The 14447-nt window shown below is 50.4% G+C and overlaps 1 protein-coding gene across 4 annotated transcripts in view; it reads right to left on the reverse strand.

Annotated features, from left to right (window-relative positions):
- Positions 1–14447, reverse strand: part of LOC146805832 (N-acetylated-alpha-linked acidic dipeptidase 2-like) — a 768743-nt gene that overhangs the window by 230432 nt on the left and 523864 nt on the right. For all 4 annotated transcript variants that reach the window (XM_085623135.1, XM_085623133.1, XM_085623136.1 and 1 more), the window contains one exon: positions 8400–8498. In XM_085623135.1, the coding sequence (XP_085479261.1) occupies positions 8400–8498 (99 nt within the window). The remainder of the gene's footprint in view (positions 1–8399; positions 8499–14447) is intronic.

Genomic DNA, 14447 nt, shown 5'->3' on the forward strand with positions numbered 1-14447 from the left:
TGAGTCAGTACAAAGACCAACTGGAAACCCAAGTTCAAATGGCAGTTAGAAGGGGAGGTTCTTTGGCGTACAAGGTCAAATGCTTTGGGATGCCCTCCATATGAAAACATGGCATGGTCTCATCTTCAGGAAACTACTGCAACATGAGCTGTTCACACAGTCATATGACAGAGAACAGGGACCGATGAATATTGCTGGATGCCTTTTGTGTGCGATAGGTTAAATCAATTTCAGTGACTACCAGTGCTCTTGAGCACTGATACAACATCCTTCAAACATGCTGCCTGCTTTTAGACCAAGAAAAAGCCTGACCTTCCTAATCGCACATGTAGCATCTAACCAAGAACCTGTATCGACCACCCCTTCAGTGTTTCAAGTGACTGAAAATTGGAGCAATATAATACAGCAAAACAAACAGCCTAATTCATTAACGCAGGTCTACTTTTCTGTGAATAAGACGCATTGCTCTAGAGATATATACACCACCCACGGCCCATCTATATGGAAAAAGGGGCCACGCCCCCTCATTTTTTACTGGAGAAGAAAAGTGTCTGGCAGAGTGAGCAAAGGTCAGCTTGACAGACACTCTTGACAGGTCAGCCAGCCATGAGCTAGACGTGTGCTAACTGCGCAGGCTCCTGCCTGCCTGTGCTGAACTTTGGCTTGCTGGGGATTTCACAGCTGTGTGGGAGTGACCACCTCAGCCGGGTAAAAGTGCTTCGAGGCCCTCCCCCTCGTGACAAGACGGAACATCACTGATTGCCTCAGGCCTGGGCGCTTCAGTTTTAGGACCTGAAGTGCCCAGGGCTGAGTGTCAATCAGTGACACTTCGTCACAGAGTGTGGTGGGATGAGGTCAGCATGTCTCACTGACCACTGACTACTGGCCGTAGGGGGCAACGGGCATTTCCCCGATGGGCCACCAGGGTGGGGCCAGTTTCGGGCCCCTGGGGGCCGTTTTTGCAGCCTACCTGCAATATCGGCCCTGTAGTAACAAAATCATCCGAAACCGGCCCTGGCACACAGATCGGCCGCACTCCCAACCACCCAGGGTGGGGGGCAGCTAAGCACTTTGCCAGGGCCGGTTTTGGTTCCCTGCCCGGCCTTGTCACTGACCCCATCCCACTCTATGATGAGTGAGGGACTCCTGCCTCTTTAGGGCAGCCAATGAGATAAGGCAACAATCCCAACCCGTCTGGGACCCTCGAGGCTTTCCTCTCTGGGAGCTGCAGGGCAGGTAAGTTTTATGTTTTTGAATGTTTGGTGCATGCCTGTGTGTATGTATAAATGTATGAATTTGTTGTGAGTGAGTGTAGTGAATGGGCGTGTGTGTGTGCACGTTTGCAAATGCATGGGTGTGATTGACTGTATATCTGTGCGTGTGTGGCCTGCCCGTCCCCCTCCTGGCCAAAATTACCGGCCAGCACTGATGTACACCATAAGCTAGTTATTTACCAAAGTAGCAATAAACCCAAATTTGAGGATTTGCTAAGTAGGGTATTCAAGTAAAAGTTCTATTTTATTTTAAAAGTTTCATGTAGTCAGTGGCTAGTCTTTTCAAGAATCATTTTTGGCCCCGAAAGTTCAGAAATATGAGAAATGCTTCATGTAATGGAGATGTGATGCATGTGTAACTAATTTAGGTTGTTATGCTGGGATAATTATGTGTTATTATTGTTTCTTCTTTGGCTGTGGTCACTGTGTTGGCTATACCCGCCCACATCTGTAATTTTCCATATATTTAACCTTCCTCGCCCGGGATGGATTTATCATCAATGGCACGCTTTTTCCAGAAAGCTGGGATTTATACCCGAACTGCACAGTTTTTCCTTTCTTTAGAAGGGTTATTCTAACACATGAGTCAGAGTGTTCCAGTCTATTTTTATAATATTTGGATTTATAAAGTGTGATTGGTCATGTGGGCAACGACCAAAATGCAACTTGCTCATTCCTTGGTATCAGATGGAAGTGTCCTCGCCATGACACTTCCGCCTGTCAAGGGCCCGATGTCTCATTGGCCAGGTCTCAAGAACATGGTGCGAATGGCGCATCGACTTTTTGTAACTTTCGTTGCATTTGTGATGCGGCTAATGTACTAATCCGCTGTACAGAAAAATTTATATTAGTTGACGATCACCAATCCTCATGCCCCTTGAAAATTAATGTGTCAGTGTAACTTTTGCGACCATCTATGAATGGCTACAAATGCACAGATTAAGGCCTGTGCAGGACAGCAAATCGTCAACCCTCGTGCGCATTGTCAACATGTCAACGCTGTGATTTTAAGTATCCCCACATACATGATATTCATTATGAGTCATAATAATTAACATTAAGAGTCAAAGGACTTTTTCGACTCGTAAAGGAGGCTTCGCAGATAGCAACACACACTCTTGTGGTCCTAAGGCCTATGTTTAGGTATTGTAGGTGAGCTGCAGTATTTAGACATTTAAGTTTAACCTGAACTGGAGTGTTTAAAGCCAAGGAATATATCTTGTAATTCCCCTTGGATATGCAATCATCTGTTAAGGAGGGGTGGGACAGACATACATGCTATAGGGAATCCAGGAAGGGAAGCCACCGATAAGTTAACCTCTTCCAAGAGAAGGCGCCAGTATGGACTATAGCAATATTCTCCTGAGATCAGTGTAAACAAAGGCCTTGAACACACAAGTCAAAAGATAATCATATAAAAATATGTCTGGTCAGCGACTTAAGGTACCCAGATCGCTAGAGTGTCCAAGCCACTGTTCTGGTTGGGACACCCACCCGCCACCCGCCACTGCTTCAGTGATGGAAATGGCTTTTTGGGTGGCATACAATTTATCGAGGTGATGATTATTCTCTGTACTACAATTCGGGGGTGAAACCATAGAGGTACTGGCAGAGCATTTGATTGGTGCACAAAGCATGCATTACCACGCAAGAACGTGAGTTAAATCCTTACATACTTAAATATATACAAAAATCAAAATAAATAAAAATAATTTTAAAATATATAATATTAGCAATTTTAAATCAGTGTTATTTGTTTTAAAATTTTTTAGGAGGAGATCCCCCATCTTCCCTTTTGTACATTATTATGCATTTAGCTTTTTTCTTTATTAAGGAGACCTCCCAACCCTCCCTTTAATAATTATTTTACCCAACCTTGTTTTTAGGTCGAGCCTAGACAGCGCATGCACTGTCGCAAGACCTGAAGTAAACAGTATTTGGAGTGTAATCCCGCCTGCCACTGCGCATTGGCTCACTCCTCTGTTGCTCGGTCATTATTGGCTCACGCTCCCCAGACGCCACTTCTGTTTATTGCAGGCAGCACCGACCAAGTACAGTTTCGTTTCGCTGCAGGGCCGTATATTTTCATTTACTGTCTACTTCATTGGTATGTTTTTTAAGCACCATGGCGCCTGGTTCACCCATAGCGGCCCGCGCCTTTCTTTTCTTTACCCTATTTTTTTATTTTTATTTAAACAGTGTATGGTTTTATTTCTGACAACGCGGCACGATGGTAACGGCGCCTGTGCATCTTCTTTTTAAAATGTGTGGCTCGCAATGGCGCCCGTGTGTCTTTTAAAAACAAAAAGCGGGTTATTTTTAAATGTGTACAGCATCTGCTTTCGGCCCATTAAGTTTAATTTGATGCTGCACATCCCTTGGGTGCACCCTCCTCCCGGCCCCCATCTCCGCCCCTCATTCCTGAACTGCTGCCGGTGCCCACCGGTTGTGCATTGGAGAACGCTGTGTAAAGGATCCCGGTGCTGAGGACAAGTCGAGACTTGCAGCTCAGCTCGTGTTTCGAGGGGGGCTCCAGGGATTGCAGGCGGGACAGAGGGGTCTTCACACCTCCTCATACCCTGTCAGGTTGTGCACGGGCCCAGACACTGACATCTCTTGTAGCCCCCTTGCCCCAAAACCACAGCCCCCCCCCCCACCACCGTGCCAGCCCCGTGCCGAGTAACGCCACTCTCATTGAGGGCAGAGGGTTCTGCCAGACACCCTCACAGCACACAGGGAGACTGCAAGGACCGGCCGACAGGTAAAGCGATGCTTTTATTTTTAAATCACAGTATTTCAGGGAAACATTACAAATCTTGATGCATATTTCTTTTATATTCCGGAATGTAAAAGCTGGCCATTTTTCCTTTCTACATTTTTATTTTTATTTTTATTATTTTTTATTACGGTGTCTCCATTGCAGGCGAAAGTTTTCGCCCCTTTTGGTGCCACGCGTTTCCTGGAGACACTTTCTAAACTATCCATTTCTGGCGACAACGGCGCACATGTCATTTAAAGAGGGTGTGGGAAAGGTTTAAAACACCAGACCACTTGCAGTAACTTTAATGAGGACTTCAGAGAGGCCTGGTCTCTGCCCAGGGACACACACAATCATTTGTCCAGGGCTGACCCGGGAGACACTCTAGGGTTCACCAACTAGCTCCTGATGTCGCTGACATGTACTGGCACAGAAAAAAAACTTTCCTCTCGTGCATTGGCATAATGAACCAACATTTGCCCCTTCGGAGCATTACCTATATAAAACATGTTTCCATCGGTAGGTTGAAGTGTAATTTATTTTGGGAACGTTTTAGCAGTTTGGCCCTTAGAGTCTGGTGGTGCATGCACGTCACTTGTCTCTCCCCTCGTCTCTCTTTTCAGAGGGCATGAGGTGCAGAAGAACAGTACGAGAGAGACAGAATGTGTTTCTTCTACAGCATGTTGTGGAAAAAAGGTCATTGAGGAAGCGTTTTGAAAAAAGATTGTTTTCTCATGAATGTAGTTGTAATCTGTGGAAAATTTAAACAGGTCAATATTTTGGGACGCTTAACTCTGGACATTGCTAATATTATTTTTGTAGTGTCGCAGGCTTTTGTTAAAAATAATTAGCTTTTTTTGTTTTCCCTTTGGTGACTTGCTTTAAATTTATTCGATTATTGGTTATTGGTGAAACTCCTGGACAGCCATTGGTTTCCTGTTTCCGTAGCGTTATTTCAAATGGGTGCTGCCTTTCAAAAGTAATTTTGTTGTTCGTTTTGGGGGCAGAGTAAAAATGCTCTTTTGGGAACCTGTTTAATGTCATTGAAGTCTCTCCTTATTTCACGCACATAGAGCTAAAACAAGCATTTGCAATGCAATAGGTCTCACATTTACACAAGTTTAAGCTATTGGCATTGTAAACGTCAATGCCTTTTATTTATGTCTTAAAAACCAAAACAGAAATAAAAGGCATTGTCATTTACAATGCCAATAGCTCAAACTCGCGTAAATGCGAGACCTATTGCATTGCAAATGTGTGTTAACCTTGCCACCTATACTCTTACCCACTCCCAAACCCTAAAAAATACCCTTAACAAACTATACCCTTGCCCACCCCTAAACCCCCAAAATACCCTTACCACCCAATACCCTTGCCCACCTTAAACAAAAAAACACACACACATATATATATATATATAAATATATATATATATATATTCCCATATGTTCGCTGACGTTCGAGGACGCACTCAAGGGCAAGCAAACAAAGCCTTCACAGCCGAGTCCTTTATTTGGACAAAACAGCAACGCTCACAGATATTTCCTCCACCTTCCCCAATGCGTTTCGGAGCTCCTTTGCTCCTTGCTCACGGGGGCTTCCGAGCAGATGCAAGAGGAGGCAGTCCCTTCTATCGCTGATTATAGCCCTCCTATGGCGTCATCATTTTCAGCCTTCTGGGACTTGTAGTCCTAATGCTAAAATATTATCCTGATTGGATTCTGCCTGGGAAGCAATACAGTCAAACCCTGCATAGGGCCTCCGGTCCCGTTGCCGTTAAGAAATAAATTCCGACTTGCCCTTCTGTTATGACTGTGTCCGTGTATCCGACACCAACAGCCCATAGTTAATTTCCTGGCGGTGCTGTCCTCCCGACCCAAGCCGGCCGGTAGTAGATTCCCATATGTTCGCTGACGTTCGAGGACGCACTCAAGGGCAAGCAAACAAAGCCTTCACAGCCGAGTTCTTTATTTGGACAAAACAGCAACGCTCACAGATATTTCCTCCACCTTCCCCAACGTGTTTCGGAGCTCCTTTGCTCCTTGCTCACGGGGGCTTCCGAGCAGATGCAAAAGGAGGCAGTCCCTTCTATCGCTGATTATAGCCCTCCTATGGCGTCATCATTTTCAGCCTTCTGGGACTTGTAGTCCTAATGCTAAAATATTATCCTGATTGGATTCTGCCTGGGAAGCAATACAGTCAAACCCTGCATAGGGCCTCCGGTCCCGTTGCCGTTAAGAAATAAATTCCGACTTGCCCTTCTGTTATGACTGTGTCCGTGTATCCGACACCAACAGCCCATAGTTAATTTCCTGGCGGTGCTGTCCTCCCGACCCAAGCCGGCCGGTAGTAGATTCCCATATGTTCGCTGACGTTCGAGGACGCACTCAAGGGCAAGCAAACAAAGCCTTCACAGCAGAGTTCTTTATTTGGACAAAACAGCAATGCTCACAGATATTTCCTCCACCTTCCCCAACGCGTTTCGGAGCTCCTTTGCTCCTTGCTCACGGGGGCTTCCGAGCAGATGCAAGAGGAGGCAGTCCCTTCTATCGCTGATTATAGCCCTCCTATGGCGTCATCATTTTCAGCCTTCTGGGACTTGTAGTCCTAATGCTAAAATATTATCCTGATTGGATTCTGCCTGGGAAGCAATACAGTCAAACCCTGCATAGGGCCTCCGGTCCCGTTGCCGTTAAGAAATAAATTCCGACTTCCCCTTTTGTTATGACTGTGTCCGTGTATCCGACACCAACAGCCCATAGTTAATTTCCTGGTGGTGCTGTCCTCCCGACCCAAGCCGGCCGGTAGTAGATTCCCATATGTTCGCTGACGTTCGAGGACGCACTCAAGGGCAAGCAAACAAAGCCTTCACAGCCGAGTTCTTTATTTGGACAAAACAGCAACGCTCACAGATATTTCCTCCACCTTCCCCAACGCGTTTCGGAGCTCCTTTGCTCCTTGCTCACGGGGGCTTCCGAGCAGATGCAAGAGGAGGCAGTCCCTTCTATCGCTGATTATAGCCCTCCTATGGCGTCATCATTTTCAGCCTTCTGGGACTTGTAGTATATATATATATACACACACACACACACAAACACAGTCACTCTCATACAGACGCTTACCGTAAATATACTTACCTTGCAAGACAAAGGCATGCATGGTTAAGGTATATTCATGGTGTAGGCATACATGATAAAGGCGCTGTGTGGTAAATGACGTGTGGTAAAGGCACTGCGTGGTAATACCTGGGTTTTAACTGCTGTTTACGGTTCTGCAACAGCGTCTGATGATACAGCTTGAAATAATGTCACTGATTACCACACCAAACACATTAATGAAATCACATCCAACTTACTTAAAGAGGTTGATAACTATAAAATAAATTTTAGCATAAGAGTTACTGGGTGATTGATGGCACACATACCCTGGAGGTTGTCGCGGAGAACAACTGAAGGACAGATTTGCTGTCTGGGCAACATAAATGGATATAGAATTCCCTCCAGTGGGAAGGTAGGTCACTGGTGGTAGTAGGCGAAAGGTGGAGCTGGCCAGAACATTGCCAAGGATGGCCGATTACTGCAACATCCTACGCTGGACATAATTACTACCAACATTGCACTGTGTGCTCTGAACAACAGTGCCACGTGCGCTGTACCAGGTGCCCATTGGTCGCTCAGCCACTTTACATTACCATCATTCTTGTGTTCATCTGGCTGTGTCACACTGCCTCGTGTACAATTTGTCACTCTGTTCAACGACACACAGGCAAAACTTCGTTTGCATCTCAAAAAACAGGAACGTGTAACAAAGCTACAAAACATTGTTCTTCTACGCAAATGACGAAGGAATATAGGATATCAGCCGAGGAACAACATCATACATTTAGATCTGGCCTAGAACCAGTTTAAGGCTGTCACTCTCTTGTGTTCCAAAAAAGTCACAATATATGCACACGACCGCATAAAGCATGAGGACATGGGTCAGTCCAGGTCCCTGCTTTCATTTCACTTTTTTCATATTTAATTTTGCGATAGATCGTTTTTATTTATTTTTTCCATGCATATACACACCAGCTTTAGTTTGCATCATTTTTACTTTTACATTTTTAAAGCCTCTTCCGTTTGAGGATTTTTTTTTTTAAATGCAGGCTTGCCAACTCCAAAGCTAGCTGGTAAACATGGCATACTTATACAGTGAATCTCCGATTTTCACACGCCATTCACACCTAGAGCTACCAACCAAGCAAAAACATATTTACCAACAGCAACTTCTTTCACCACGGGACACAAAGGCGACACGAACACTGTATATTCGATTGAGTGCTGCCTCAGTATATGACAGTATATGTAAACAGTGATTACACTAACCTTGTTGAAAAGTCACCACTGAAGCCAGGCCCTAGGCTGTATGAAACATTCAGGTTTCCTTTCCAGGTCTTGTCTGGTGGGGCGGCTCCTCCCATGTTACTGTTTGAAAAAATAAAAAGCTTGATAATTTCCGTGATTTTTTTGCAATCTTCGAAAAGCGTGCTCACTGCATTATTACCTCTGTCAGACACCACATATACACATTACCATTCCTTCCTTCCATCACATTGTAAAGTTGTAGGCCCTAAGGCCATATGCTAAGTAATGATCGACACAGACACAGAGTATATGCTTAGTGAACTGCCCACGAGCACGTGCACTCGGGCCCTTTTATTAGCAGACCCACGTCACTCGTGGATGGGTGTGGGGTGTGTGTGTGTGTGTCCAGCCCTGCAGGGGAGTGGTTGGTAAACGTGTGCCTGTTGACACTAGAACGTGTCCAGCCAGACACTACATTCCTCCCAAACTTTATTAAAACAAAACAAAGTACAACCTGTGGGATGAAATGGAAACAACTAAAACACCACAGTCTCGAGAGGCAGTCTGCAGGACAACGGTGGACAGGTGCAGCTGGGAGCATCCGGGCGTCTCGGCACATTTTATATTTTAACCCGTTACCACTGGGCACGAACACTGTGTAGGCGGAGTCCAGATTCTTTGGCAGCCTGTCCGTTGGATCAATGTCCACTTCCGAACTGTTGGAAGGACCTGCTGGCTCTCGTGGTGATGATGTTGTATCAAACAGTTCAAACATGGTGCATCAGGAGCATCCGTGAAGCCATGCTGCAGAAGTTTCTCTTGGAGGATCTGGGCACTGTGATGACAAGTCTTGCCAGGACTGGCATGGCGTCAAAGATGCTTGGGACGTTCTCCTCTGAAGCCCCGGTGACTCCCGGTACCTTGTCCGTGGAGCAGCTTCCAGACCATCTCTCGTACCAGGATACGTTAGTGCAGGAATGCCCTTGAGGCCTTTTTGCGGGGTTGCCACGGGAACGTGTGGACTGTGCAGGGCTGCGTGTGGGCCGCTGCAGGATCACTAACAGAATCACAATGAAGTTGTTTGTGCAACTGCCATGGTCGGTGACACAATGGTTATTGTGCTTGCCAACAGGACACAGGTTCAAATAGGCTGTCAGATAGTCTCTGGACACTTGGTCTTTCACTTTGATAAGGGTGCCTTGGTCTCTTGGTGCTTTACAGGTGTAAGGCTCCCCCCTGGTGATGAGTTGCTCCTTCACTGGATTGGATGATGCACATGGCAATGATGAAATGGTTGCCATTAGACCTGGACGACAGGTGGTAATGATTTGCTTGGAGCGAGGGTGACTGGAGGGACTTCACTGCCACGTAGCATGGTATTTTTGCTGGTGCCGTTCTTCTCCCTTGGCACCTGCGGTCACAAGCAGGGATGCCATCTGACTCAAACTGCACATGCCCGGTAACTGACAGCTGCACTGGGAAGCGTAGGGGGAGAGACCCAGTTTGCGCTTGCAGGCAGCTTACATGTTGTTCTCCCATTGAACTGTCTCTAGGGTCGTCGCTCCGCCTTGGTGGCTGTCTTGTGTCTGCTGGTGCACTCTTGTAGTGGTATGAGTCCGCGTTCTTATCTCCTTTTTGATCTCTCCAGCCCATCTGTGGTTGTCCGGTTCTTCAGGTTGACAGGATTGTCGCTCTTCTTTTCTTCACGATGTGGCATCATGCTACATTCTCTTCGTGTTGCGATGGTGGCAGATTGCCACTTGGAGATGTGTAGCCCTCCTCATGCCTGTAATAGGCCGATGTGTGACGCAGTTTTGAAGCAGTGTTGGGGGCACTCCCTGCATAGTCTCTGGGCCACTGAGCAGCTGTGCTTCTGCAGCTGAGATGTAGACGCTCACTTCCTGCACTCAGCCATGCTAGGCCTTTACTCCCCTCGTTTCTCCGGGGAGCGCTGGGCATGTGCAGCATCTTTTGCGGGCACATGGCGGGCAACCAGGATCTTTGTGTAACTTGCCTGGTCTCTGTGAGGGTGCTTCTGCTCTCCTTATTTGTGGTGGTGGCCATTCACCACTAGGGTGTATGCGGCGCTGACTTCCTGACTGCGGTGGCAGCAGACAGCGCTAGGGAGTTTCGTGTGTGCAGCGCATTGTATTCTTCGAGGCTTGCTAGTGGTCTAGCAGGTCTTCTTTGCTGTGGTACACAGTCATTCTCCTCTTCAGGAAATAGGCATCCGTCTTGGTCAGTCTACTTGTTGTTGCTGCTTGGGAGCACAGGGCACTACAAGCACTTATGATGCCAGGCGTCTTCTGCTTGGCATGAGTGTTTGGAAGGACCATTTTATTGCAGACTGTTGTGTTCTAGTGAAATACAACAACTGGCCTGTATGTGACACTGTAAACTTCTCCTTAACTCGCAGCATCTTCTCTGATGTTGTGTGTCGTCACTCTGCTGGAGTGCAGGCTTAAAGGGTGATGCAGTCACGCTGGGAATGACTGGGCAGTTATCCTTCTAGAAAATGCGAGCCTCATCAGCGATGCCTCCTGTGTATTTTCACATTGGTGCTGGGTGCAGTGCCGTGCACCACCACTAGGGACACTGCGGCCTCTTTTCAGGTGACAGGTAGGCTTTCTCACACTGCGGAGCCATGCTGGGGTGGACATGCAGTTGTTGGGCCATGTGTAGGGCAGGCGCAGCCCCAGCCTTCACCCGATGCTCTTCATGGTCGGATTTCACCCCTGGTAAATGCGGCTGCCCGCGGCCCCCGCAGGGGGCCACCCTAAAAGGGCAGCCCTTTTAGTGCCATTTGGGCACTCCCCCCCCCCCCTACTAATGCAGGACTCTAGGGGGATTCCCCTTACCAGGCGCACTAGGCGCATCATTTCCGGCACGCCGTGGGGTGGGGAGGGTATTTAGGCCTCCCCCCTCCATTTTGGGTCCTCTTTGGCGCCTGGTACGCCGTCTGTCATGCCGTCTGTCGTGCTGCTGGTCCATTGGCCACACTGTCCTGAGGTCGCGTTATGCGAAGTGAGTGCAGGCAATGCCCCAGACCCCCCGGTCCCACATCTTGCCACCCCCGTGGGGACCCCTTCACCGCGGCATAGGATGGTCCAGGCCCAGCATTAGGCTTGGTGGTGCCGGGGCCAGTCCGTGCAGGTGGGGCAGCGGGACGGGGGGCAGGGTATAGGGGATTTGATGATTCCAGCCCCTCTTCGCTCGGGCGTCTCGATCGGTAACTAGCAGCTCGATGTATGTAAGGCTGCCCGGGGGGGGTCGCGCAGCCGCCTTAGTGCCACAGGAAGGCACAGGGGTGGGAGGTCGAGTCCCTGGGCTAGTCCGGGGGAGACCCCAACAGATATCTGTTTCCGGCGAGGGCGGGCAGGAGACAGGGGTACTTATACTGTCTCCACCCCCTCCTCGTCCTCTTGTCCGCTCGTTCGCCTTGCCCGCCCCTCCGCTTACCCGGCGTCCGGAGGGACAAAAGGGGGGGGCAGGTTTTTTCTAACAGTGTTACTTTGTGTTGCAGGAGGAGTTACAGGGCGATCCAGGGTCTGCACTTACCAAGGGGTACAGCATGCAGCAGCACCATGGGGTGCTAAGCCAGGATACCCAGGGAGGTTTAGCGGGTCCCCTGGAAGAACGACGGCGCCCCGTTAACCGAAAGGCGGTTGTGGGTCTGAGCAACCGGGGGCTGCCATTTATGCTCCGCCCACCCATCACGGGGGGGCGTGTGAAGCATGTGGACTGGTGGTCCACGGATGGGAGGGGTGGACCCTCCCAATATTTGGTATACACCAGTTGGCGTTGCCATGGTGACTCTAGGGTTATCAGACGGGCAGGCGGCATAGGGCTGGCCTGCCCTGGGATCGCCCGTAAGATAACCCACCTTGTTTGCATATTGGTTATGCTAATAAACCTGCAGCAATATTTCTCCACTTACATTACAGTGTCGTGTGTTTTTATTTATGCACTTATGTACTTATGTGCTTTGTCATAACTGTTGCCGATATTGGCACTATAGAGACTACCATAGGCACAGTTCACCGAGCGCCTGGCTGAGCTTAAGGTGGTTAGTCCGTGAGCCCTCCCCCATCCCCAAACTGCCCGGCACCACGCGGCTATAGCACTGGGTTGGAGTCGCTAGGAGACGGGGTAGACAGCTCCCCTGGCCCAGAGTCAGGCTCCAATGAAGTTGGGATATTTCTGAGTAGAGGGTTGCAGCGTTCAGGCCCTTCCCGCTCCTCCTTCATGGATGGGATCGGGCAAGGGTGCAGGAGGACGCCGCTGCATGTGGCCTGTCGGCGCAGGGTGGTACCCCATGGTCCCGGGTCACGCGTCGCGTGGAACGATGCTCCCCAACCTCCCTTCCCCCCCCGTTGCAACAACCCTCCACGTAGGGAGAACGGCCCGCAATAAGTGATGCAGTGCATTATCGACTGGAATGAACTGCAGGGCCGAGCGTGGCCACGGATAGCGGCCCAGTCATCACGGGGGCGTTCACGGCAAGCAGGTGGCCAGGGCGTGTGAGGGCGGGGCAACGGGACGCCATCTCTGCTGCTGACCGTGGCCCCCGCAGGGGGCCAATAGGCGGTCGGCGCCTTAGTGGCCCCGGGGCACCGGTCACTCATCCCCACCCCCTCCCACCGGGGGAGGGGGCGGGGACGCAGACCGGAGCCCCCCTCCTCTGGCTAGGCCGGAAGTGACACGCAATGCGTGTCACTTCCTGGCCCTGGTGTGAGGGGGAGGCTATTTAGCCTTCCCCCACCCTTCTTGGCGACCTCTTTGTCGCCCACCTCGCCTTTTACCTGGCCGCAGCAGCATCGGTCCGTCGTCCGCGCCTTCCTCGCTGCGATTCCGGCCCCCACGACGCTTGTTGTCTTCGCACTGCGCTACTAGATTACGGTGAGTCTTGCAGCACCCACTCTGCCCCGGCCCTGTCCCTGGGCAGTACCAGGTCGACGGGGCCCTGTGGCGAGGATGGCCACGGGGGGAGGGGGCGCAAGACAGGGGCATGGGTAGTTTAATAGGCGGGCGTGGGCAGAAGAGCGTTCGCGGGTCTTAATTACACCTCTTTTCCGTGGCCCTGTCGCTGGGCAGTACCAGGTCGACGGGGCCCTGTGGCGAGGATGGCCACGGGCGGAGGGGGCGCAAGACAGGGGCATGGGTAGTTTAATAGGCGGGCGTGGGCAGAAGAGCGTTCGCGGGTTTTAATTACACCTGTTTTCCGTGGCGTGCCCGGAAGGGACCTTCATGTTCGCCTCGTAAATAATTTGCGGTCTACACCAGCCCCGGCCCATGCGGCTGGCGGTGAAGAAGTAGGGGTTTGCAGGGTGGTAAGGTGAGAGCTTTAAGTCATGGAAGTGGTTTGGGTATGGCGATCCATTCGCATCCCCGCTGCACCGAACTAGGGTTTCGCGGGCACGGTCTAAACAGTGGCAGTGATATGTACGAGGCCCGCGGCATCTCCACTTAAAGGGGAATACTCGTGATAAACCTGTGACTGATGTCCGGTCAGCACTGAATCGTCGTCCTGAGAAAGACAGAAGGACGCCAGGGCGTCGGCCAGGCCATGGCGAGCAAGTGAACGATGGGGGGGGCAGCCGGCCATTAAGCCGCATACCCTGCGCCGGGTGGGAACCGTTAGGCGATGGCGGGTTTCCCGGTCCCATCCACCCCCCCCCCCCCCTCACTGCTACCAGCACTGCTAGGTGGGGAGCTGCCGGGACACCGCGGGTCAGGGGCGGTGCAGCCCCCGCGGCGCTCCCTGGGAAGGTTATCGCCCCCCCCCTTTCACATCGGCATCTAGGCCGGGGGGGGCGCATGCAGTGGCGGCGTGCGCATGGGCAGCGCATCCGTTGTTGTGGGGGGGCTGAGGCGAGCGGGGCCAAGGGGTAGCCGTGGCAAGCTGCGGGTTGGGGGCTGGTTAGGGTAATCAGTCCCGGCCCGCGGGATCGCGTCCGCATTGCGGCCAGGTCTAAACACCCTGCACCTCAAGGGATATTCGGGGGTGGTGCTCGGGTTATCGTGTACGGTCGTAATTTTAATTACGCGCCCAGTGCCTGGATGTGTAAC

Source organism: Triturus cristatus, chromosome 8 (assembly GCF_964204655.1).
Source record: "Triturus cristatus chromosome 8, aTriCri1.1, whole genome shotgun sequence".
NCBI lineage: Eukaryota > Metazoa > Chordata > Amphibia > Caudata > Salamandridae > Triturus > Triturus cristatus.